Here is a 27231-nt window from a genome sequence, read left to right on the forward strand (position 1 = left end):
AGAAAAGCAGTTGTGACTGTGAATAGCTAGAAATAGGTAAGCTCCTTACACAGCCTCTTACTGCCTGGCTGCATGAACCACGGAAATCACTGAACAGCTGCACAGAAGGTAATGAGGTTTTAAAGGTGTACAGAGGCTCTCACAGCTAAAAGTTATTGCAAGGGTTAGTGCAGTGAAGAGAGTAGGATATGTACATGAGTTAAGTGTTACCATCAGAGACTTCTGATGATTTGCTATAAATACATACCTTTGCAGTTATGTAAACAGATAATATGCGTATATTATAAAAGCAAGGAACGACTAGTTTGCAGGTATAAACAATTCTCACAATAAAATCTAGCTGCCAGGAGTTTACCAGAACTGTTTTCTAAGAATCAGGATAAACACTGAACTTATGTGGCCATTAATGCACTTTAGGCCTTTGCAGAGGATGAGGTTAGTGGAAGGTGTGAATGAGCTTCTAAGGGTGTCTTTAGTTTCATTTGCATTGTGGTAGTGATGATTTTGACTTGCACCCATTTCGTATAGCAAGGCAGATAAGCTCAACTTTTAGAGAGGAAGATGAAATTATGGCTGGAGGAACACAAACTTTCAGGGCTTTCTTAGTAACAATAAACTTGGCTTTATATTCTGAAATTAAAAGGAATATAAAATTAAGGTGATTTTGTAGTTTGTGGGGGTTCACCTTAACAGATTGCATAAGGAAAGGAGGAGGCAGGAGGACAGATGCACACTCCTCCAAATGGAGAGGACTGGGAAGAAATCTGCACCTTGCCAGAGCAGCATTTCCTGAGCGTGCAGTGTTTTGTTGCTATGCCAGGAGACTGAGCTCACAGTGCTGGGTGAAACAACAGAAGGGTAAAAATCTGAGGTTTGGATAAGCACGCAGATTTCAAACCACCATTTGAGCTGTTCAAACTTCTCCTATCTGTGGAGCACAGAATGGAGTCTTACCACCTTGCTGGTACTTCTGCTTCTTTCCTAGCATCCAGCAGATGTAGAAAACCCCAAACACTCTCTTTCCATGTGGAAATATTAAGAGAAGTTTTGTTCACATTCAGTCTTGGAAACTACTAGTAGTTTGGAATTCATCATTTTATCCTTAAGCTATCATGTATCAAACATGTAATGAAACTCTAATTTGAAACTCCAGCTAGGATTTTAAAACACAGCAGTGTGACTGTCAGCCTTAACACACTCTGAGGTACTTAAAGCTAAGGTGTAAATAAAAGTTTAACTGACAGATTTCAGCGAATTCCCTGAAAGTGCAGCAATGCTGCTATGCACAGGCTCAGCCTTCTCACTGGATGAACTGGAAATTCGACTTTGAACCCTTTATTTTTGGTTACACTTGGAGAATTATTAGTAGTTTCTATGAGGAATACACACAAAATGCTTAGTCTACTGTTGAGCGGAAGATTACCTAGTTCTTATGTCACTCAGGATAGGTTGTCCCATAATCTCAGTACAAATAAAACCTGGTGCAAATATTCTTTCTCCAGGCTATTAAACCAAGTTGTCTGTAATGCACCTACTGACTCATGCAGAGTTATTATGCCTTCAGTAAATGGACTAAAGTGGTTCCTCCTTTGCTAAAGAGTAAATGATGCTCTTGCTGGAAAAGATGATTTTACAACAAACAATTTAGAACATGAAGCCCATGATTTTTGCTGAAGTTCACCTTTTTATTTTGGTTGTGTTACTCCCATTCCTCTGTTAAGGTATAATGATAAATACGTTTATGACTCGTTTCAAAGTATGTGCACAAGACAAAGCTGACCTGTAGAATTCCTTTAGCTAGATAGCTGAAATGCCTCTTTACTAGCTACATCACAAGAGCACTTTTAGCAGTCACAGAAATGATTGGAATGTGAATTCCTGTTACCTGAATTGTATCAAGTTGTTGAAATTGTGTTATCTCAGTAGGTGACATTTTCTGAAAAGGAAAACGAGGAAATCTATGGAGACAAGCAGATCTGGCTTTCCCCTAACTCACGGTGATCAGGCAACTCATTACATGAACTCAATATTTGTTGTCTTGCAGTAAAACCCTTATGATGTGCTTTTGTTTTCTGTGAAATGAAAACAGAATTATGCCTTACATGACTTCCAATTCATAAGGAAAAATTGTGGGTTTACATAGGTGAAATCTGAAGCAAATGAGCATCAAAAAAAGCGCTAAAATATCTGCATTTTGAACTGTCTTTAAGTATTTATCCATACAACTAACAGAATGAGTAGTATTAGGAATAATGTAAATATTATGGAAGTACCTATGAAACTACTTGGAAATCTATATTAGCTTCTCACACTTAATATACAGTACAATAAAAACTTGCAAAATTGGATCAATGCAAAGCAGCAAGTATGATGCAGGTTCATGTGGGATCTGGAGGCATTCACTTGATATCAAATGGCAGGTGTGGCGTAGAGAGTTTCTTTTCACCATGCTACACCTAACTGCATTTATACCCTACAGTAAAAACAAGGAAACCAAAAAAAAATCCAGTATCAAAAGGGCCTGAATTTATAATATACACCATCAGACACAGTGAAACCAAGGAAAGTGTATCTGCTGCCAGTGGGGTCTCCAGGACTTCACAATGCTCCTGGTCTTTTATTGTATTTTCTACCATAAAGAACATTAAAATCTACCTCCTAGTGCTCTATTGAGTGTCAAATGTTTGAAAGTTACTGAAAACTAGCTAAAATTCCTTTCTTATTATTAAGCACTTTTTGGGAAATGACAGCACCTTACTTTATGCTGGTATGTGTATTTTTGAGAAACTTGTAGTGCTGAGCTAAAATGTTGTCATTTTCTTTTAAAACTTTAAAATGCATATTTTATTTTTCCAGTCACAAGATACCTTATGATTTTCACTTCCTTTTATCAGTGACAATGGTGGTGATGAAACAGGATACAGAAACTATGTCTTAACCAATCTGTGTTCCTAAGATACATCTGTACAGTAGGTAAGTACCTTAATGAAAGTTTTGGTGGGCATCGGTTCAGTTATGCTATTTCCACAGTTCATTAAAAAAAAAGAAAAAAGAATCAAGAAGTCAGTGTGGTTTGATTTCTGTCTGCTTTGAATATTCTGTTGGTCCCATACTGAACAGGCAGTGCAAAGAGCTTACAACTTGGAGAGAGTGACAACAGAATGCCTCCAAGATTCCATGCCACCTTGCAATCAAATGTTGCCCAGTGTAAAATGCTTCCTCGTGATTTAGGTTATTTACTTAAGGCATCTAATTTAGATTTTTTTTCTCAGAATTTTATCTAGCATGAAACAAACAAACAAGTTTATCAACCTCACAGAGATTTTTGCAATAGGAAGTTGGGTTTGGAGCATCTTCAGCATGAAGTGAAAAAAAAGGCTTGCTATCAAAAGCATAGGCCAGCCTGAAGAAAGACAGGACTCCAGTTTGGACACTCCCCAATGTATGTAATCAGGAAAACAAGCAATGGAAGAGTCTGGTACTACATTCCAGTACTGGTTTGGGTTTTGTATTGTTTGTTTGTTATTTTTCCCCAGTGTGTGAAAGAACCTAACAAAAAGCTTCCGAGTGCAAATATATTTACAAAGTAAGGCTGCGGTTTGGGTGTGTCTTCATTGTAATTATTGTGTAATATAAATATCCATCCCTGAGAACGGAGAAGGGGGACACAATCCAACACAGTTGATTTGTAAGTGTGTGTATGCTCATGTTGTGCAATCAGGTCTTAAAAAACTACTTTGACACCTGAGGTGAATTAAGTGGGGATTTTTTTTTTTTTTTTTTTGATTTTCTCATTTTCTTATAAAGAATAATCAAGAGGATCTGTAAATGGCTGCAAAATGTATGAAATATTGAGACAGCAGGAGTCATTAAGTGTAACATGTACGTCTGTCCATGAGGTTAGAATAGCCACTTGTGTGGTTGGATGAAGAAAATTTGACTGGAAATTGCAGTGGGAGGCAGCTATTAGAACCAAAGGCAGGTGGGGAGCTGAGGAGGGGAAGCAACAGAGTTTTTTAAATGTGTGCAACACAAACAAAACTCCACGTTAGGTATTAGAGGCAAAGTGCTGACATCCAGTGCAGGTAGGTCTATGGGGAGCTGGCAGGGCTAATTGTTGGACTTGAGGCATCGGAGCGGCTGTAGTCACTGACAGACCCTGTTCTTGAGCTGCTTCCGCTTCGCCTCTTGAGCATGCTTGGGTGGAAGTTGGCATGGCGGCGGGCGTGCTTCGTGAGGTGGTCGCTGCGCATGAAGCGCTTCTCACAGAGCGGACAGCTGAACTTCTTCTCTCCAGTGTGGGTACGGTAGTGGCGGGCCAGCTCATCGGAACGAGCAAACTTCTTGTTACACCCTTGCCAGTTGCATTCAAAAGGCCGTTCACCTGCAGGAAGCAAACATGGCACGATTAGGAGGGATAGCGGTATCATCTATAGGTAGGTTTTGTATGCAAAATTGAGAATAAAAAAATTGAGAGCAAGGGAGATGCCACTTGGCACTTACTGGATGGAGAAGGTGGTACTATCTGCCAGAGATGTGAACACTGGTATTCTAACCCATTAAAAAATACTGTAAATCAAACTAGTGATACCTTATGTGATAAATGGATCTTCAGGGATGCTGGGTTCCTGATCCTTTCATAGATGTCACATTTCTTCTCTCTCATAGTCTGTTGGACTTCCAGACTTTAAGAACATCTGTACCGAGTTCTCTGGAATATTTGCTTATTCCTGAGCTACAGCATTGTTTTTTGGTAAGGCAATGACCTTCAGATGTTTCTATTGCCCAAGTTAATTTTCTCTGTGTATGTTTTCATTACAAACGGGGTCAGCAATGTCCTTCACTAGAAGGGACTGCTCTATGAAATGACTGCTTTCAGGCAAGGAAGGCAAGAGTTAACATGTAGGGTTTTTGCCTCTGCTGTTGACACCACCATGAGGCACAAAGAAAACATTACCTTTTCTTCTGACTAGTTAGCATGGCATCTGCTACCTTTTTCTGTATCCTGCATTTAGTAGCCTGCAGTACGCATGACAGTCCAGTTCCTAAGGAAAGAAGAGGTTCTGGAGAGGGACTGTGTAAGATCTGTATTATCCAGCGTTAACAGTAAGGTGATGAAGGTATTGCACAACTTACCCTCTCCTTAGCGCACATCAGATCTGGATGAGTACAGTCAAGTTCTTACTCACCTGCCTGATTTGATGTGTTGATGATGCGGGTGATGATTTGGGTGCTGGGCCAAAGAAACTGTGGACTTTCTTCCACTATTTCTCTACTGTTCCCTTTTCTCCTCCTTCCTGAGAACGATTTTTTTCTCCTCAGTTGTCTCTAATTTTGATTTGATACCTTCTTAGTAGCTGTCTTTAAGCACCTCGGCCAAATGCTTTCCCCCTCCATGCACTATCTGAAAGCTGGCATCACTCTGGTAGTGGTAATAAGTTCTCTAGAGTGCTTCCCAGCTGTGTTGGGGTTTGGCAATACCTCCTCAAAGAAAAGCTCTATTGTGAGGAAATGTGGGATGCCTTGTGTAAAGATAGGAGAATCATTATTATTCAGAAAAAATTAGGACCCAGTCTGGAACAAAGTTGCTGCAGGGTATTAATTAAGACAAGACCTAGCTGCAGCTCCAAAACCACATGTGGAAATTCAACCTGTCATCAGCCTCATCTCTCAAACAGAAGGGATGTGGTTTTCTGTGCAGGTAGGTTATATAAATGTTCTTTTACGGGCAGTAAAGCAATCAACAGAATAAGAGATTATATGAAGTGATTGCCTAATTTCATTAGGGAACATGCAGCCACAGTTTGCATACGCAGTAACCCACGGACATGTACTCAACAAAAAGCTTTCACCATTAACATGGCTGTACATAACACAGTAAAGATTTTGAGCTCCATCTTAGGCAATACTGAAGTCAGGATTTTACCTTTATACAATAAGGGCATAATTTGATGCTGAAAATTAATGTGGAAATGTAATCAAACATAGGACTTGATGATCTTAAAGGTCTTTTCCAACATGGCTGATGCTGTGACTCTACTTAAATATGACAGGAAATGCATCAAGCATGTGAATGTGTACATCGAGAGTCAATGCTGCTCCTCGGCAGTGGGAGTATTTTTGCGCATCATGAGCATTCCTAGCAGGTCTCAAAGAGAGGTAAGTCTCCAAAAGATAAAGATGCTTGAAAATAACTGAATCAAAAAGCAGCTCAGGCTTCTTTCCTCTTCAGAGAGGCAGGCAAGAGATGCTCTTAAGAGATAAGGAATATTGCGAATTGTTATTATTTTTTAATTTTACATAGGTTTGGATTTCCATGTTCCAAATCCCACGGAACTGTAACCTTTCTAGCTCCTCTGCCAAAGCACGTGGCATCACATAACTTGTGTTAATTGTTACACAAGCTGATGGAAAGACCTCACATTTGAGAATTAAATTCAAATGATCTTAACTGAAAATTACACAAGCAAGAACATTTTTGGCTTCTTCCTGAACTCCACCCAGTCCAAACAAAAAAAGTGTGTAAAGCTGCATTGAACTTTCAGTGCTCACTGAGTAAAAGTGCATGAGATCTACAGGTGCTCTGACTTCCAAATTCATATCCACAGCACAGACCTAGCTGCTCATGCTGCTTACATTGTCTGCCAGAGCAGACCACCAAAGAACCACAGAGTTGCCTGGGCTATAGAAGCAGCATTAAAAAATGCACCTCTCTTCTCTCTTATAGAATCATAGAATAGTTAGGGTTGGAAAGGACCCTAAGATCATCCAGTTCCAACCCCCCTGCCATGGGCAGGGACACCTCACACTAAACCATGCCACCCAAGGCCTCTTCTTGGAAAGGGTTCGGAAGCAAGCAGAGCCAGTCAGTTCTTATGGTATTATATGAAGGTCCTTTGTATTATATATTTTCAGACAACTATATGTAGTTTGGGAAGCAAAAACTACAGAGATGGTGAAACCAGATGTGATGTCTACTGAGCTTCATTTGTACCATATTTTTGGTGCACTCTAGACTTTAACCCAATCCACACATAGTTTTAAGGACTCCTTTCCTGTATAAGTGACACTCCTGTGCAGACCCTGGAGTAATTTGCTTTCTGTTTCACCACTTCATCCGTATGATATCCATCATTTGAATAGCCATAAAAGGATACTAAGTACTGTGTAGGCCTAAGCATGCTTAAAAAATAGCCGAATAATGCCTGCAATGCTAAATCAGATTGAGACACCTGTGATGCCAACCATTTTCAGGATTACAAAGCAAAGATTTGCAAGCAGTTGTATCTGAACAATTTGAAATGTGATATCCACTGCCCTACAGATTATTAAGTCAAGCCATGTATTGGGATCTGTTTTTTCTATTTAACTCATGTAATAGCTCTGCACATTATGTTAGCATCTTCAAGCATATGCCAAGTAATGGAGAAATCTCTGTACTGGGAATTCCACAAGTGCTTACAAAACCAGAAACAGTAAGCCAGAGACAATTTTCTGTGATCTTCAATCTGTTCTGCTGCTTTGCAGAACAGGATTGTACGTTGTTATGAAAACAGACTAGAAACCTGAACATGCCACTGTGTGCTATTCTTATGTTTCTCCATTTTCAGGTACATAATTAAGGGTATATTTGGAAACACAGATCAGCAGACTGGGTGGGGAGGATGAAGGGCAGACAGTTAAATAGAGATGTGACTGAGGCAGCTTCCCTCCAAGAGAGGAAATGCTATCCTGGGAAAAAACATTCAGCCAAGCAGACTGGGTTTCTTGAGACTGGCTGTTATTTCAAATAAAAAAAAAAAAAAGGAGAAAGAGAAAAGGTCATCCTTCAGTAGCACTGATACGTAGGTACACACACTTTCACTTCTGTTACTCTCTTGTTTATAAACAAGCCCTTCTGCATAGCCAAAAACCAAGCCCCTAACCTGAGTGAGAGAAAATAGTGCATAGCTGATGTTAGATGAATAATGGTTTCTTTATCAAGTATTTAAAAAGGGATCAAAAAATTCCAAAGCCTCATAATTCCTAATTCCCATAAGTGGAAACCAGTTAGTTTTAAATTAATGGTTTTGGGAGTGACATTTCATAATCAATGAAGCCAAATACAATCGTGTTTTTTGCAACAACTCTTGAATGCCTCAGCAACCATCACCCATATCTATGAGAGGTAGTGAATTCAGCAATATTAAGCTTGAGTAGTTCCAGGAAAATGAGGAAGTTTTAGTAATGTTCTCAGTGAAAAGAAGAGTTATAGGGTATATTGGACTGTAAGTAGACACCAGAAACCCAATAATGGTAATGTGGTATGAATGTCCAAATCCAAGGAAAGCTTCAGTCAATGTTCATATGTTGCTAGATGCTGGGACATTAACACTCCCCGAGCCCCTAGGACAGGCAGCACACAAGAATGAGGTTGCATTAGTAACTGCTAATACAGAAGCATGTGTGTTCCTGTTATTTTCATTATCAGTGATCGGACCTTTTTTAGGAACTGGAGTTCTCAGTTTCCAGCAGGCACAGACTCAGGCATCAAGTACAAACTACTCACTTTAAAGTGTGGATATCTTTATTTTAATCTTAACAACTCCGGTCATTGAATTGCTAAATGACTGTATGTTATGTTTTCTGTGGGCACAGGAAACTACTGAGTAGGAGCTGCAACAGTGACCACAATGTCTATTCTTTAAATCCGGGGTTTATTATCTGTACATTAACATTTTCACTGAGTTATTTAGACATACAGGAATATTTCTTGAAAGGGAAATTTCAAGCGGCAAGTTACATTTTAAATGAATATGTGTTACTGTTTGCTTTGTAAGTGCTTGTGTTGCGCCATCTGGGAGCACAGATTACACCATGTGACCTCTGTACAACCACAGCTAACTAGAACACCTTAAATAGCAAATGATGAACACACCTCAAGGTACCAGAATGGTAATGGCTCCAATACCAAAGACATGTAAGTTGTGCAAAATTCATCCCCTAGCCTTATCTACAGCCAGGTCCACCCAAGCACTAAAATAACTGATGTGGTTTGTCCCATGCAGCTATCTGATCCTTCCAAAAAATATCACTGCTCACTTCCACCATAATGGAAACAATCTTTTGGGGGGTTTTGTTTGTATTGAACAGATTACAGATTATTGAACAGTTCTATCGGCTCTCTTCTAGGCCTTTATTTCAAACTTAATAACATTGTCTTCAATGTAGGTTTATAATAATTTTAGCTACTTTACTGTATTTTTTATCAGCCACATTTTTATTTGTTGTCTGTTGTCAAGGCAGAATCATTCTAGCTTTTTACGCTTTTTTTTTCCAGGATGCTCCATCACGTAATCTTTCTATTGTCTTAGATATGCATTCCACGGCTTTACTTGAATCCCCTTTCAAACTGGGATACCCAAGCTGAACTGCTCTGTGTGAGTTTCTATAGCTTAGCACTTTAAAATTCCCATGTGTTTTATCCTATATTTTTTCACAGTGAATTAAGAATCTGAAATTTGAACTGCAGAAGAATTCAGCAAACCAAGAAGCACATAGTAATTTAATTTTTGGTTGAATAAAATGTTCTGCTTCTTTGGGGATGTTTTTTTATAACACTATTTTAATTCCTTTAGCTCTGGGGACAACTTCAACACAACGACATATAGTGCTCGCTAATAAAGAAATGCAAAGTTTTTAATATTCTTCATTAACATTCCTTGGCAGCCTTCCCTCCATGAAGACTGGATGCCTGACATCTTTATTAGCTGACTTCCACTGGACTCTCCATGTTTACAAGCACAAGAGATTTTCAAAGACAGCCAGCAGGGTAGGTTAACCAGGCAAGTGTAAGGACTCCAAAAGCCTGCCCTCTCCTTCACACAGAAATCTTGGAATAGATTTTAGATCTATGCTGAGCACATGACTGAGAATTTGCCCTCTAGCATTGCAGTGTGGCCCAAGGAGTCGTTGGTGATTCCCTACAGCATCTTAAGTACAAGAAATATATTTTCCAGAGTTATGCTTTGGTTTCCTTGTAATTTTTCCTCCTGAGTCATTTTGCAAACTGCTGGTAACTGATGCCTTCAAAAAGTACAAAAATGCACCACTGGCAATGCAAAGAAGCAACCAACCCAAAGTCCATGACAGAAAGGCCAAGTACATTATGTTTACTATGATCTTCTCTGGAGTGTTACAGCTCATAGGGTACAGATATATAGTGAGTTGTATTTTGGTTTTCTTCTAACTATGTTTATGTTGTAATATCTCTCTCGTTCTTTCTCTCTCTCTCTCTGCTAAAGAGTACTCCAAAAATTAGATAATCCTGCTGGACAATTGAGATATTAAGTTCTTTCCCATCATCAACTGAAGACCATAAAGTCATTTAAAAAGCCTTCAGGAGTTCCATAGTTTGAAATTCACATCTGTGTTTGTAGACCTGAGCACTGAGAGTCTGATGCTACTTGTTTTACTGTACCCTTGTACTAAGATACATAAAACTTGTCATCACTAATATCAGGTTTTCTCCTGAGTAGTTTGTCACTTCCTGGTTTCTGAAGAGTTCACCCTTTATCTCTTCTCCCTTCCTTACACAACCCCTCCCTGTCTTGTATGTTCCTTCCTCTTTTGCAACTACAAAAAAATTCGTTGCACTATGCCAGGCTTGTGAAGCTCTGAATTCAATTACACAGACTACATCAAAACTGAGACTGTGTACGCATAGTTATTTTTGTGTATATTAAATATGTTGAAGAGCTTTTCTCTTGAAATACAATCGGATACAAAATCACTAAGGTGAGTTTAGCCATCAAGATTCCCTCCTTTCATGATGTGGTCTAGATACATAGACACAAATCTTTGAAATACACACTCTGTATTAGAAGTAACAGAAGTATTTAAAGCTACTTGAGCAAAGAGGCTGAATTAGTTGAAAAAAAGCATTGAACCAAAGGCAAATTTATAACTTTCTGTATAGTTAATTAGCCTTAATCCTACGCTTACCATTTAGGTAAGAATGACTCCATTTGATGCATCAGTAGAATCCAGTGGGGATTACATTGGGGGGTGGGGTGGGGTGGATTTTTTTCCTTTTCCATTGGTCAATTACACTTTTTAATAAATATACTTCAGAATAACACTGGGATTGCAAAATCAAAAAATCTAAATGCTAATCAGCAAATCTGACCTATTGCATCAGCCCAGCAAAGGAATTCCAGCCTAGAATTCTTGCTTTGATCCAAAAACTTGTTGTTAATGGGGCTTTTTTAATTTTTACATATAAAGCTGTGTCTTCAGCATAGGTCAGAGAAGTCTGGCTTCTTAAAACATAACAGAGACTAACACCAATGAAGCTATGTGGGACTTTGTTCTTTATATGTCATGTTGACAAGCCAATTCAAACCTTTTAAAGTGTCAAGGGGCTAGAGAAGGGCTTTCCAAATGTATGTAATAATGAACACAATTTTTTTATCAAATGAAGCCAGTTAAAACTTGAAAAGGAAAGCACTAATATGAACCTTGATGAATATATATGCTGGACTGAGATTGTGTTTAGTCATTTGCTGTTACTTTTGTTCTAGCATGCTGATTTGTTGTTTGTTACAAGCTGATTATTTCAGCTGCACCACTCATCTTCTGTTAAATAAGGTGATTAATGAAAATGTTATGCAGACAGCAACTGAAGTCAAGAAAGAAAACTCCCCAGGCCTGATTTTCCCTTCTCCAAGAGGGAAAAAAAATCTTACCCCTAGCTGAGACAACTGAACCAAATGCATCTACAAGGGAATGTGTAGTTAAGGTACCAACAGAAACATAATGTTTCCATCACAAACTGCTCTCTGGATCCTTCCTGTGCTACCTCAGAATTGCTCACACTGTTAACCAGCCCACTCTGCAAACTTGAACCAGCAGACATCTGACTCTTAGCTGCATAGTAGCTGTAAAGAGTATTACACTCCTTAGCATCCTGTCTTTCTCCAGCCCGCTCTTACAATGGGGGAAAAGAGATTACATGCTCACTATAAGACATTACCCCCTCTTCTTCCAATCTGTGCTACCTCTTAAAAACCTAGGATTACGTCCCCACAGAACTGACATGTTAACTGTCCAGCCAGTCATTCTCAACTATGTGGTCCTTAGCAGAATTAACCAGTAGGTACTCATCGGTCAAATGGCAGGAACCACAAATGCAGCATACTGATGTCTACATGTCATGGCTGCTGCTTTGGAGATTCTCTTGTGAATGTATCTCCATAGATAACTGTGCTCCTTTTTGATCAAGGTGATCACCCATCTTTCCGCAGCCTTCAGTGTGGGCCACGGGTTATTCCTTGCTCTTCTAACAATCCAAGGGTCTCCTCTCTCTACCTGAAAATGCTGTTATTTAGTTCTCATTGGAAAATTCTGGTTAGCTTTCCTAGATGGTCTTAAGTTTGAATTTATCTGAGTTCCAATCACTGTGGAGGAACTTAATAGTTAAATCAAACCTAAAAACTTGAATGCTTGTATTGCAAGAATGTTTGAAATCAAGCTGAAACATCATAAACCATTCCTGTCTGTACAGTGAACACAGAAATGACCTATGTATTGGTTTAGACTGCTTTCAATGAAAGTCATCCTCATAAATAATTTTTTTGGTGGCTTTCACTAAAAAATCACATAGTGATGTTCCTGATCTCTGGTATGACAACTGAAATCTTTTAAGTGAGAGAGCTATTAAATAGGTAATGACGAAACACATTCATCTGGTGTGAACTGTGGGTAAATTCATGCCGAAATCCTGAAACTTTGGCTCCCCAAGCTTGCGTGGATAACTGCAGAGAAGTAATCATATGACCCCATGAATCAATCTTTTCTCTGTTGACACATCAGTGATCTTTTTATTATTCTATTCTACTAAAAACAGAAAAGTGCTTGTAAAAGCAGAGCTTATCATATTAATGAAAGGTTGTTCTGCTATGTGAAATAACAGACTAAATGATTATTCATCTAAACTGAAACCTGTACTTTATTTATCTGAATTCTGGAAGATGCTGAATGTCATTTGCCGCCCACTGAAATCCACATCCCTTGCCATGAACAGACACTGCGAGTAGGTTATGACATTTTATGTGCACAGCATCTCCCAGGAGTTATGGACAGGATGAAATTTTGTTTTGCCAGAGGCCGAGCAAACAGAAGTTAGTGAAGTTGCCTTTGGCTGCAACTGTGAAATGTCTCTTTCTGAACTTTTGAACTGTTTAATCAACAACCTCACAGTACCACAGCATGCATGAAACCCGGGACTTCAGCTTTTATAAGTACAGTTAAAGCTTTAAAGCTGAGTGGAAAATCTGATCTGAGAACTTAGTGCAACTGTATGGAGGAGAGAAAGGAGTGGGAATTTGCTTTATTTTTGAAACTGAATTAAGAGATTGATTAATGAATTGTTGTGCCAGAGAGCAAGGTGGTGCTGAAGTAGTTTATGAGCAGCATCAGCCAATGACCATATGGAGCATCCAGCTTCAGGGAAACAGCTCTGGAAAGTAGTTTTATGGGCTGATAATCAAAGTGTTGCTTGACACCAGGCAGCTACCATCTGAGATATGCATAAACCTCTTGCGTACGCTTCAGAAAATCTGCATAGATTGTAAAGCCAATCTTCCTGTTTAAACCAGGATTTGGGTTTGGTTTGTTGGGGTTTTTTTAATGAAGCAATCAGATCCTGTGGTAACAGTTGTATTCATATTCTAGTGTGCTCACTGTTAAAACAGGTCAACCTTTTAGAAAAGACAGTATTTGCAGTTTGCAGTTCAACATTCAACTCTTGCAAGTCTCATTTATATGTTCTATTCTGACAATACCTTCCCTATTTATTTTGCATCTCCCCATCTAGCAGTCTCCTTCAAGCACAGCTGTATGAGAAGAAAAAAAAGAGAAGCAGCTACCTGCTCCTTTCTAGTTTCAGCTTGTTTTTCAGTCTTTTCTATGTATTAATTCTTTAAAACTACAAATGTGTGTAAGCACACACACATTCTCATTCTCATATATAAGCATAAAATAAGTAAAAAGAAGGTTTTGAACAATTAGCACTGATCATGTTGTCTTTTAATTTTAGCTGTCTTAATGTTCTAATCACTGGAGTGAACATGTAGCAATGTACATCCAGTTCTCTGAAAGATCCGGCTCCTGTCCAATGTCTCAAGCTGTTTCTGAAAGCACGTGTTACCACCTTGTCCATATTCTATCCAAAATATAAATAAACGGTTATTAACAAGATGTTGCAATGAGATTCCCTTAGCATTCCTCCTTAGACAGACTTGCCAAGCAACTTTTCCCTCAGCATGCAAGACTTCAGGCATCAACAAGTCTGATGAAGGGGTTACACCATATGATAGCAGAGAGATTGTTTTCTTAGGCTGCAGTGGAGGAGATCACTGCTATAGCACAGTTTCTCTGAGCATCGACACCCCCAGTGTAACACAACCTAGGCACAGCTCAGCTCCCGCCTTCTCTCATGTTTTATGATTGTGTTGCAGGGTCACCAGGGAGAAGAGCCTCACCAGCTGTGTCTGACGCATAGGGTCATGGCGTAGGAGAGAGGCCATGGTGAGTGCTGGAAATGAATGGATGAAGTATGTGGTTATGGGGGAGTACAAGTCCGGAGCCAATTATCCAAGTGTGACTCTGGGTGGGAAACATAACTGAAAAGCTAAGATCTGAAATAGAGCACAGACATATTTCAAAGACAGATTTGTCAAAGGCATCCCGGTGTATATAATTTGACAATATAGCTCTCTACTTTTGAAGCTAATAACTCATCGTGTACTGAGATAGAGAAATCAACTGGAGGCCATTTTTCAGAAGGAAATACTACTCTCAATACTTCCTGTTTCCAAAGTAGTATTGAAAGGAACATCTTTACTATTTTGAAATTTACCAAATTCTACATACATACAAGCATGGCCTTTCTATTAGCTATAGCTCTGTTTCCCCTTGCATGCCACACCCATGCTTTCATTGCTTGCCTTTACAGAGCAGTCTAGCATTAAAACCAGTTATGTGTCACTACAGAATGTCGTTTATATACACAAAACATGAAAAAAGGGCTGCCCAGCAGCCACTATTTTCTCTATAAGTACTTTAAAAACTTCTTGACATGTAAACCATTTTACTATGTGAGTGATTCCATAGTAGAGAGTCTGAATTCTGCAGGTCATAGGTATCATGTAAAGCATTCAGCTGTTATACAGATAGACAAGTTATAGTTGAAAGAGCCCTGTTACTTGCCAAAATATAAATTACTAGTACCTCAGGCATATTTATTCACGTCCTGCTACACTTCATTTAAGAAGTGAGCAGGTTTACTCTCTAATAGGCCTGCTTGCTTGGGTGGGGAGAGGAAACCTGCTGGCCTCTCTGGCTTTTTGAGATGGTGAACCTGTTCCCTGTATATGCAGAAAATCAGGTGACCACGCTCTGCATGCCCAAAGCAGAGGGACTAATGAAATAATCTGCAAAATACAGGATTTTACTGTGGCCAAAGGTTTTTCAGAAGAAGCTTCTTTCTGATGGAAAAGTTCTGTGAAATATAATAGGAAATGCGCATTATTTTAAACTATTACTGTGAAATGCTAAAAGACAGCCCTGCCATCTAGATCTGCAGGCTCGCTCCAGAACCCTATGGAGAGGACATAACTTTTCCTTGAAAAAGATCATAGAAGTTCCCAGCTGTTCCTGTTTCCACTTGGGCTCTTGGTTAATCTAGTCCTAAATCTGGGAACTACTAAATTATTTGAACCTGATTTCCTGTCCATATTCCTAGCTCCTGCTGAGCACAACTCTGGCAGCTATGAGGGGTCACTGGCTGGGATTCAGGAATTGCAGTATGCAGAGCTGCAAGGTTCATAAACTTAAGTAATCAGAAGGTTCTGTTACAACACACCAACTGTAAATAAAACCAAAGAAAACAGGAATTGCAACTTCACGAGTTGGGTTGCATCCTTAGTTTCAGGGGACTGAGATGATCTGATTACTGCTGTTGCAGCTTGAAAGGACAGTTTATTATTCCTACAAAAGACATGATGCACAAAGTACTTTGACCTTGAATTTCAGCCAAATCTTAGAAAATTGTTTCTACTTTCTCTTGAAAAGGTATTATTACAGCTCAACTCTAGGATTGATATTGTTTGTGAATAACAGACGAATAAGAGAAAATGTTAGTCTTAAGAAAAGTGATGCACCATAACACTGCATACAAACAGGTTGTTTTTACCTTCTTTTTCAGAAGATACATAACCTCAATGCGTAAAGCTGCATACATAGTGCTGTCTTGCATACTCATAAATGCACGTTTGTAAATCACCTTTTCAGTGTAACCCCTTTTTCTATTCCTGAAGGCTGTAAATGCTGTTAAGAGAATAAATTCACCACTCTTGGGTGACCAGCTACATCCTGTTCCCATGCCTTAATATACGGGAGAAGGAACTGGACACAAGGAATGTCCACACAGAAGGTAACACAGAAGCTGGAAGGATTATAGTTGATTATTCATTCACTACTGCTGTGTCAGTTCAGTTCTCTACAGATGGTAAGGAGCTGCAACTGTGTTTTACAATCAGAAGTGTCAAACACAAGCTGGACTTAGAACTGTTTATACATTAAAAAAAATTAAAACCCCAGAGGTGGTCTGATTTCCAAGTGAAAACCAGCTGTGCACTGGAAGTTAGTGTTGTTCCTACTGTGTCCTTGAAACTGCAACGAATGTACTCAAATGAAAAGTGTGCTAGCACAATCACTTCGTCATAAAGGGAATACCACAGAACTTACAGAGCACCCATGAGACTGTTAGAGCCTCTTTACAACTATTTAGCTGAGAAACAGTTACGTGGTAACTTGGATTTCTTGCAAGTAAGAGCAAAGCGTTCAGAGAAGGAAAACCATCAAGTACATAAATCACAATGGTTCCTTGCCTTTCTGCAAGAAGTTCAGCTGAATGTCTAAGAAAGCAATTTTCATCCAAACACCAGAAAAACATAGCTTATTTCAAATGAGTTTGTCTCTTGCAAACAATACCGGTCCTGGTTACAATGTGTATATCTACTACAGAACTGTAAAGTGTAACATGGATGTGTCCAAAGGATTTCCTATGCACAAGACCAGAGCTGGTTCATGGAAAGAAGCTTTAAGCAAACATGTGCACAGAAGTTCAGCACAGGTGCCATATGCTTTTCCAAAATAACTGGTGTGTAACTCACCCACAAGTGCTAACCTTAGCAGCACAAAGCAGGCTATTGATGATATATTCTCATAATGTATAGGTTCTTTTCCAAGAATTCATTACAAAAGCAAAGCAGTAGCCAGATAGCATTCTCTCAGACCCTTTCAGTAACCTATTAGATTCTTAATGATAAAACATAAATTATGCTAATTTTTGCCTTAGTAACAAAAAATAATCTAGTGATTTGTACATTCAAAAAGGGAGTAGTCAATTGCATACAAAGATTCAGTTATGTTCCTGTAAACAGTCTGTAAGAACACCAGTCAAGAGAAGGACAAAAAGAGAGTTCTTTCACTGAGAAGGCTGGTGTTAGACTGAGAGCGGGGAAAAGTATTCAAATCCTCATTATCCTATCAAACATGGTGAAAGAGCTGAACTATGACCTTTTATGTTATAGAGCCCTAAAACTTCAAGGAATTAACAACAACCTATTAAACAATCTCATTTTAAATGATGGGGAAGAGAAGATGAAGTAGATCATCACTAAAGAGATGATTTTGGTTTGGTAAAGTCAGTGATACTGTTTTCTCCAGGGGCAACACTGCTCAAAAAAAAAAAAATCACATGCAGAAATGCAGAGAAAACAAGTGAGTCTCAATTCATAACAGTGAGTTTTAACATCTAGAGAAGCTATGGCTGCCCTGTCCCTGGCAGTGTTCAAGAGCAGGCTGGACGGGGCTTGGAGCAACCTGCTTTAGTGGAAGGTGTCCTTGCTCATGACTGGGGGGTTGGAACTAGATGATCTTTGGGGGTCCCTTCCAACCCAAACTGTTCTAGGATTCTGTGAAACCCATGACATAGAATTACTTTGTCTCATTACCAATTTCTACACCTTTTCAGCCATTTGTTGAAAGAAAGGAAAAAAAAAAAGGCAAAAAGAAAAAAAGTGCTTTTTTAATCCATTTCTTATTGGTGTATTTAGGCTAATAATACTATGTAAGAGCATCTATAAATTCCCAACATTTGCTTTTGGAATGAGAATCCTGGCAGAGATGTAGTCCTCTAGGGTATCTAAGAAATGCAGTTTTGTTTTGGCCATGTTCTGAGAATTTAAAAAACATACTTTGCAAATACACCCTAGATTTGTTATATAATAAGACTAGCCATATGCCAGTGTTCTATTGACACTGTTTGTATGGACATATATACACCAAATGGAAATTTCCACTGACTTAGAGGGGCTTTCATTGTTCTATTAAGAGTTTCACATGCATGTGTAGGAAAGCTGCATACAATTCACGTTGGTCTTGGAAAAGACCAATCAAAACCTGCCAAGGCAATTGTGTATTAGTGCTGGTCTTCAGTCTTTCTGCTGGCATTTGAAAGAAATCACAAACTTAAATTCAGTAAGTCCTTACAATACATAACAAGAATTAGTCTGTGGTTCAATGAGATTTTAGCAGCATCCCTGTTCATATTTGCTATAGCAGGATCCTCAGCTACCAGGTTGAGAACTCAGAAAAGCCTCAACTGCACTGTGAGGTTTTGCAAGAATCTATAAAACCCCAGTCTAGTGTGTAAATTTCTATCCCTGTTATTTCATTTATCCCTAAATTCCAAAAAAGTATTTCTCATCTATTAACAAACAGTTCACCAATTCAGCAAAACTTTGCAGGTAACATCTGAAGATGGACTAGGCTATGATGTTCTAACCCTTCTCAGCTGGCTTTGTGGTAAGTTCCTCTGGTGGAAATACTGACAGCAGTTCAGTTTAAAAAGCTCTATGCATTTTTTTTTTAGCTGCTATACCTAAGCTGGTCTTACTCTGGAACTTAATTGTTTCTGCCTCTCTCCTTGACCAGTTCTAAAAGCTACTGTTGAAGGCAGTAAAGGCTACATGACCAGCATAGCCATTCTGCTGTTCAGGAATGCTATAGCTGGCTGCAGGACCAAAGCAGACATATAGCTGCAAAATGCACAGCAGCAACTTGATGCTGTCTCATGGGAATAGGTGTCTCTATTCCAAAACCTCATACAACTTATAACCAAATAATAGAGAGCAGCCTGGTAGAAATATAGTGTATAATAAATCTAAGATAGCTTATTGATCCATTGACTGCAATGTCAACAGGTAGCCCATCAGAAATATTATGTCTGTAATTCCTGACAGCACTACAAAAGTGCTGTAACTGACTACAGAAAATCTTTTCCTCACACTAGAGGTCATTTCAGGATATGCTTACTTTAATACCATTTGACTTGTGCCAAGTTCTTGGTTAGGAAATGCTTTTTATGTTAGAGCTGCAAAAAAGCTTTGGAGGTCGTTTTTCTACCAGTTACTACAGCAGTGGCACTCTGAACTTTTAAAAACTTTTCTTTTATGTTAAGTGGAGGCTCTGTAAGATCTGCTGAATCTGCAAGACCGGAAGAATACAGGATATGTATGCCTGACTTCAGTGCCTGCACTTAGTAACCCACATTGTCTAGCTATTGTTAAACTGAACACAGCAAGATAATGATCTCGCTGCCCATGCGAATCTACCTAATAAAAGCCAAGTGGGCAACAAAGGGAAAAAAGTGTACCTACAGAAATTCTACAGAAACAACCCTGCAGAGGTTGTCCTGCATTTGAACAGCAGAGTATTTTTGGCTCTGTCAGCACTGACTTCCAAACAGCTGATCCAAGACTGGAAGAAGGGAGGGGGGAAGCTGGAACATGCTTAGCTTATAAAACAGAACTAGAAACCACATGTCCAATATAAACAAGTTCCAGGTTTCTGCGTTTGGCATGTGCCATAACCATGTTCAGCCAGACAATAACACAATGCAACAGTTGTATTTTAAATGGTTAAAGGTGCCTTCTTTTTGGATGCAATACAATTGTGAGTTTGTTTCATAAAGAATTCCAGTTTAGCAGATTTGTTTATGCACAACTCATGTCACAGACAAATACATTCCAGTGTCCTGCAGAGAACTATATGCTACTGAAAATTGTCTGCAGATCATTCAGACCACTTTTTTCATAAAGCAGTGACTCATTTCCAACACAAACACAGCTATCAGTTGCAATCATCCATCCACTGAAAAGACTGATTGTTTGCTGCTTCACTCCAGCAAAGAGTAAGTAAGACTTAGGTCTTGCTACTGGTGTCTAGGATGAGGAAAACAACTGGAAGGTGATCCATCCTCCCCACTTCCAACAGGGCTCATTACACTGGACCTGAGTACCACCTCCATGCTAAAAGGAAGATGGTTTGTGAAAAAGGAATTCTGTGAAATTTCTGATTTTCTACTAGATAGCCAAACTTTCCACCCTGTAGAAAAAGCAGTCCCTGAACACTGTATTCTGTGAATGATGTTGACTTGAACAGCCATGCCGTAGGTGGGATATTTTTTGTTCGTTACCCTCTGCTTGACTATGGTAAGATGACAGACTGCACAGGCTGGCAACTCGATGCCTGAGCTGGACTTATCTGAGTAAGTATCTTGGTTTCAGCAAAAGGTAACTTGCAAAGAACTGTGGGAGTCACAAATAGAGTAATTTTTTCATGTACATTTTTGTAAAAATATTGGTGAGAGACTATTTAGCTATGATGGTTACACCTGCTTCAAAGACAGTAGCAAAAAGGCAAAGAAAAGTTTTTTCCATAGTAGACCCTCTCTCCATCACAGTTCTGGCAATGGTAAGTACAGCTTTGCTTTAAAGGCTTCTTAGCTACAATTCCTGAACTCTGTTGTCATCAGAAGCTTTATTTCTGTGACCTATACATGATTAATATCTCCTTAAAAACTGGAGAGTAAAAGGAGGCAAAATAAAGACAAGCCTTTCACAGAGAAACCTGTATAACAAGCAGGAGATTTAGTTCTCACTAGTAGTTAATACTACTCAAGTGTGTGGTAAATACCATCAGCCAATTGGATTCTCCATGCACCCAATTTAACCCTAACTCTTTGCAGCTGACTTAACTGAATCCTATTATTCAATCATGAACCAGTCAGGTAAAAGGAGTGGGTAGAAGTAGCTTTGTCCTCCCTGGCTTCAGCTCCTTTTGGAAACTGTAAGTTTTAAAGTTTGCTTATTCTTTTAAGACATCTATACTTTGTGTTTATTTCAAGGATTTTAAGAGGCTTAAAAGTACATATGCTGCTTCTTGGTTTCAGTGAACAGAAGATTGTTTGATCCAGGCTTAGGATGAAGACTTTTAACTAAGAACTTCATTCTTTGCAATTGCATGTTGTGGTGAGGCCTTCAGCAGGGCTGTAAATGAAGCTGGTATATGGTTTCGACTGATTTCTTTTAATGTGTTGAAGCTTTAGAGGAAGAAAGAAGGTAGTTGCAGAGCTCTTTCAGAACGAACATAATGTTCTGCAATTTTGTGTTGGTTTTAGAAATACAGGCTTATTAAAAGATACTCAAGACTATGAGTTTTCAGGAAAATGCAATAGCAGGCTGCTGAACTACCTAACACTGAGAAAGAATGCTTATGGCTCTGGCTGGAAAGATAACTGTCTTATGAAGCTGGCATTTAAAGCTGTCCTGAAGTTACCATTTGATTCTGTCTTGGAGAGGAACCTTAGATAAAAGGTTTTGATGCACTCAGCAAAGAGTGGAGGTGGAAGGCAATAGAAGAGTATTTTGGGACACAGCAGCCTGGAGGCTCTCTGGAGCTTTTTGATAATCTGGGTGTATGCTAATGATAGCGAGTTAGGCATGCACAGCAAGCTAGCTGTTTCTGACTTTTAACACAAGAAGTCAAAAACTTTAGAGGCCCAGATACTAACAGTGAAATTGCTGAGCTACATGCAAAGAGACAAACTTAATTAGTCTGTCTTGCCTGTAGGAAACTGGCATTAGGAAAAGGCCTTTCCCATTTCCTCTGGCATCTTGTTCAGAGGGAGTGCAGCTTCCCAGTCAGTCCTGGCAGCCAGAGCAGCCCAGCTGGCAGCTCAGAGTATGGACTGAACCACTGGTACCCACTCATTTAATTCATCCTGCTCTTCACAAGAGCAATCTGCAGCCCTTGTTCTCTGCTCTCAAGGGGCACAGGAGGTATTAGATTAAGTTTCTTTTGTAAAATTCTCCTGTAAAGGCTTGGGTCTTCACAAACACTGCACGCTTGCCACACACTAGCATGTAGTGACTTCTAGAGTCACTGCGTGCATATAGGCAAGCTAAAGGAAAGCCCAGCCAAGTCTAGTCTGTATCTTTCACCTTACCAGCTAAGTTTCTGGTAATCACCAGGTGCTAAAATGGAAGATAAACTTCATTTCACTGACAGATGAACTTGCTTCTCCATACATTGGTTAATCTCTTTCTTCACACACACATAGCATCTTGATTCAGGCTAACTTCAGAGAAGTTGTGCTTTACCGCTGCATCTTGAATTAATGTAGTTGGAGCAAATCAGATGTACTAGAACTGAAAATGAAAACCAACCTCCTGTTTAAAACTATTACCCATACCTTACATAAATGCTTCTTCATTCACCTAAACACAGGCCAATATATCAAAGTAACTTGGGACAAGCAGGTGCTGCCTGTGTGGATCACAACACAGCTTCTGAGGTCCACGGGAACCTCAGGGGAAAAGAATTTGGACTTGACATCTACCCACTGACACTAAATATAACCTTCCAGTAAACATTAAAACTTCAAGGGATTTGTGGCTGATGATCACGTTGAACTCCAGGACATCCAGTGAGAGAATAGGATGGAAAATATAAACATGAAATTTAGGGGGAAGGGTTTGAAATCTGGTGAAGAGAATAGCAAAGACATTGGTGACTAATGTTTTCTGCCTGGTTCAAGGGTTTGTTGATTTAATAAAGATGAAGTATTCTTAAGGCTGATATAGCTTCACTGATACTGTAACCAAACACAAGAAACTATGGTTTTCTCTAGGACATTATGTTCTAATAGAAAACTTCCTTCTAAAACGCTGTACTCTGAGTAAGGACAAAAGGCAGATGCTGCTTCCTTGGCTGTTCCATCTTGTTTCTTCCACTTTAAATAGGATAATTAGCATCCTCTGCACTGTATTTTTTGATGAGCCCTGAAATCTGGCAATACTTATCAGAAGGATTTCACACAGGGGACCAAACAGCTGGAAAATAGTACCAGCTTTCAGTCCCTACCAGTGTGGGGCTGGATTTGGTCCAATAGTAGATGGAATTCTCTGTATCCCTTTGCTGTAGCATAAGCTCAGCAAGCTAGTCTATCCTTCCTCTAAGCATGAAGAGCAAAGCCTTTAGTTTCTGGGCACAGTATTAGACACGGACAAGCCAGTTTATAAAGCAGATCATATGCTACACTATTCAAATATCTCTAGCACTATCATCAGTATCTTCTAGCCTGCAGTACTGTTCTTAGCTCTCAGTTCACCCCTAAATATACCAACTTGTAATACAGCACATGGAAGAAGTTCCACTCCATAGCAGAAGGGGGGGTGTGGGGGGGTGTTTATTGTTTCTTAGTAAACAGGTTTTGGAGTTATTGGGGTAGCTGTTTAAAGCACCTTGCATGTGTCCTTGGAGTACTTTCACCACCTCTTGGTAATGTGGATAGTTAATCACCCTATCCATCTGACAGATGGGGAGGCCGATGTGTACATGTTACTTAACTAGTTCAGGGCTGCTGGAAAGCAGAGGAGACCCAAACCTCTTGCTCTAAATCGATAAAATCCATTACGTTTTGTAAAAACAAACACTTGCCAGTTCTGGAAGTCATAATTTGTTCTGTTAGCTTAACTCCTAGTGTCATACAGACTTTTTTTCAAACCTGTCATGATTTAAAGAGAGAAAATATTCAAACACCTTAGAAAATGTTCTGTAAGAGGAATTTAAGCCTGTTTAAAGCTCAGTCCAAACAGACAGACCTGCTGCCAATGAGGAGGGAAACTTGGCACCTTGGCTTAAAGCTTCCCACACAGACACTGGAGACTCAAGAAAACAAGCTGTAGTCCCCGATGGTCCTGCCACTCCCAGGGCAGACAGTCCTTTCCGAGTTTATCCTTTAGCTCTCAGATGCACGCATACTCTATTTCCTCAGTGCCACTAGCTACAGCAATAACCACTTGAGCCCTACAGGCATGGGAAAAAAAAAAAAAGTACGGGAAATGAAGAGTTAAAAAAAAAAAAAGGAGGGAAAAGCCAACAAAACAACCCACCAAAAAAAGGCAGAGAACTTGGAGGCAAGCCAGTGTCCCCGAATGACTCGGCTCAGCCCAGCCCTGAGCGACACTCCCCGCCGGCCCTGCCCTCCCTCTTCTCCCGCAGGGCGGGCATGCTCGGCCCTCCTCTTTATCAGGAGCAGGAGTTCCTCTCCTTGATCTCTAGTTGATTTGGAAACCCAGAAATACTGCTAAATTTATCTTTCACTTTTAGAACAATGGCAGATGTCAGCAATAAGAAGCCAAGAGAACTGAAAATTAATGGAGAGACAGTCCCCTGCAAGCTGAGTGGAAGCACCTTTTCTTGCACAACTCCCAAGGAGGTGAAAAGCAGTTACCCAGGGCAGGCTGCCTGAGGTGCCAGGAACATGCTGTTCTTTCAGCTGTGCAGCACAGCGAATTGTCCATCCAGATGCTCAAACTTGATGGGGCTTTCTTCTCACCCAGAGAGATCAAAACATGCCCTCAATTTAGAAGGGCTCTTTGTATCAGGAAGGCAACAGGAAAAGCTGAAGGTACACTGAACATAAGACCAGTGTGGGTGAGGCTGCCACCTCTGAGCTACAACTGTTCAAGGGTCACTAAATCATGCTTATTTCTGATGACCTTTTTCTTAATGCTCTTTTTAAGTGAACTGACCACAGATCTTAAGCTAATTTGTCTGAAATCATTCAGTGGAACAGCTTTCCTGCGCCTGCTCTCGTCAGTGTGGTGCCTCATCATACATGCTATGATTGGGGCCTTCAACACAGATCGGTCTCCAGTTTTTATGCTCCCTGTCTGACTGGCAGCCCCCCTGCTCCTCAGCAGCAGGCAGAGGCACGAGATCTGATGAGGCGTGGGGCTGGTTTCAAAATGGCCTATCCAAATGCTTTCAGTGCATAACTGTCATGGTGCTTGCAAGACTTCCACTTTTTCTATGTGTATCTCATGAATTGCAGTAACAACAAAAAAGTGGCCAAGTAAGTCTTCACCAAAAAGTAAACACTGGACACTGATCAGAACAAGAGTGTTTGCATTCAAATGTCGCTTTTTTTGTTTGGAAATTAGTTTTACCCAGCTGCCAAAAGTTTTTTTGAGACTGCGCATATCCCCCTCTCGCTACACTTATGATAAATATCTCCTTGTGACTCACGTTCAGCTTCTCATCTGCCTTCCTGCCTACTCTAGCTTTCACACAAGTGTCTGCTAAAGAAAGAAACAGACACACAGTGTTTCAGGTGCCTCTGGAACATTTAATTTTAAAATATCAAGAGTACTGATGCTTGCATGGGAAGTGATAAGCTGGTATAATGGTAGTGACAGGAACACGGGGTAGGAAAATGCAGATGGGGGAGGGTGAGAAGCACTGGAAAGGGAAGTAGAAGACACACTGAATAAGAAAACTAGCAGCTAACAATTACAGCTTGGTACAATCTACACAGATGACCCACATGACATTCCCTGTGACATTAAGTTATAAAAAAGGGGCAACATTAGCTTTGAATCTATGCTCAGGCAGGTTTTATTCCCAGAGAGGGTTTTGTTGTTGTTGTTCAGTTTTCCCAAGCTTGTGTTCTGAGAGGTAAAACCATAATGGTGGCCAAATAAAAGTTTGGATTTGGGGGTTTTTTTCCACATTCATTTTAATTACCAAGCTATAACAAATAAATCTCTGGCTGGATTGTAACTAACCTGTGTGGGTCCTTAGATGAGCTTTAAGATGGGAAGATTTGCCATAAACTTTTTCACACCCCACATAGTGGCATTTGTGCTTTTTCTGGGGTGATCCAGGGTCAGTCCAGCTTCTCGTGCGTTTGTTCTTTTGTCTGGGGTTTGGCTCAGTTACTGCAGCCAGGCTAGTAGGTGTGGCTGCTCTTCCTCCTCCACGCTTACCAGCCGAAGATACACTTTCTTCCCCAAACTCCTTAGGAACCATAGAAATGTGTATTTGTTCTGTGACATCAAAGGTCTCAGGTTCTTCCATCCCTAGAGCGGGTGAGTTTGGGACATGCTGGTTCAGATCTGCTAAAATGCTAGCTACCACCAGTAATGTTGATCCATTGTCTTTCCCGGTTTCTCTGACTTCCCGCTTATCTTCTCCATTTGATGAAGGAGGTATTGCTGCATCAGGTTGGGGATCAGGCTCCCCTTTGGGACTATGGATAACGGCACGACTGGACATAGAAACAAGGCACTCTGCTGCAAAATGATCCACGTATGCTGCTGTTGCCATCTTTTGTAAGTTTAAAAAGAAATCCAACAGAAGAGGAAAAATTAAAAAAAAAAAAAAAAAAACAAAAACAAAAACCAACAACCACAACGCTGCTCTTTCCCTTTTTAAAAACACTATGCAAGCAGACCTTTCCCTTTCTTATTTCTCAGGATCTCTTGGTAGAAGTAAAGGCTGATTTAGTAGCCACCAGAAACACACTTTCTTTGTGACGATCACACCCAGCTTGTCCCTAAATGAAGAAAAAGCAGCGTTGGAAGTCCAGTGGAAGAGAAAGAGAAGCGCAGGTCGATCCCGGCACTGGCAGCTTGTTGCTTGGCGCATGAGTTAGTGCTGTCTTCCCGAGCGCGCGGCAGGACACGACGGCGGAGCGCGCAGAGCTGCCATCGCGCGCTGTGTGACAGCAGGACGCGCTCTGCCCGCTGCCGCGCCGCGGAGCCGCCGGGCCCTGCGCGGGCGGGCCCGGGACAACATCTGGGCCTGACGTCACCGCCCAGCCACCGCCTGCGCCGAGCGAAGAGAAAGACGCGGCCCATTGGCTGGCGGGGGGGCGCCGCGCACACCCCGGAGCCGCTCCGCGCCACAGGGCCGCAGGGCGGCGGGCGCGGAACCCTCCGCCGGCGGGAAAGGGGCGAGAGGGATGAGGGCGTGTCGCGATAGAGCGGGTGCTGA

General features: G+C 40.3%; 1 protein-coding gene across 1 annotated transcript; it reads right to left on the reverse strand.

Annotated features, from left to right (window-relative positions):
• Nucleotides 1–348: 348 nt before the first annotated feature.
• KLF13 (KLF transcription factor 13) lies at nt 349–27231 on the reverse strand. Its single transcript, XM_080626070.1, has 3 exons — nt 26690–27231; nt 26022–26562; nt 349–4384 (listed from the first exon to the last, which is right to left on the reverse strand). Exons 2-3 carry the CDS (start codon nt 26560–26562, stop codon nt 4092–4094), a joined length of 834 nt encoding a protein of 277 aa, XP_080482196.1. The 5' UTR covers nt 26690–27231; the 3' UTR covers nt 349–4091.

Source organism: Psittacula echo (genome assembly GCF_963264785.1).
Source record: "Psittacula echo genome assembly, chromosome: 10".
NCBI classification, from domain to species: domain Eukaryota; kingdom Metazoa; phylum Chordata; class Aves; order Psittaciformes; family Psittacidae; genus Psittacula; species Psittacula echo.

What these genes read in the sequence shown, in the direction of transcription:
- KLF13 (XM_080626070.1), bottom strand. Translation starts at nt 26,562, where the DNA reads ATGGCAACAGCAGCATACGTGGATCATTTTGCAGCAGAGTGCCTTGTT. An exon ending in TCATCTAAGGACCCACACAG is followed by an intron (nt 4,385 to 26,021) that starts GTTAGTTACAAT and finishes TGCTTCCTGCAG; the next exon opens with GTGAACGGCCTTTTGAATGC.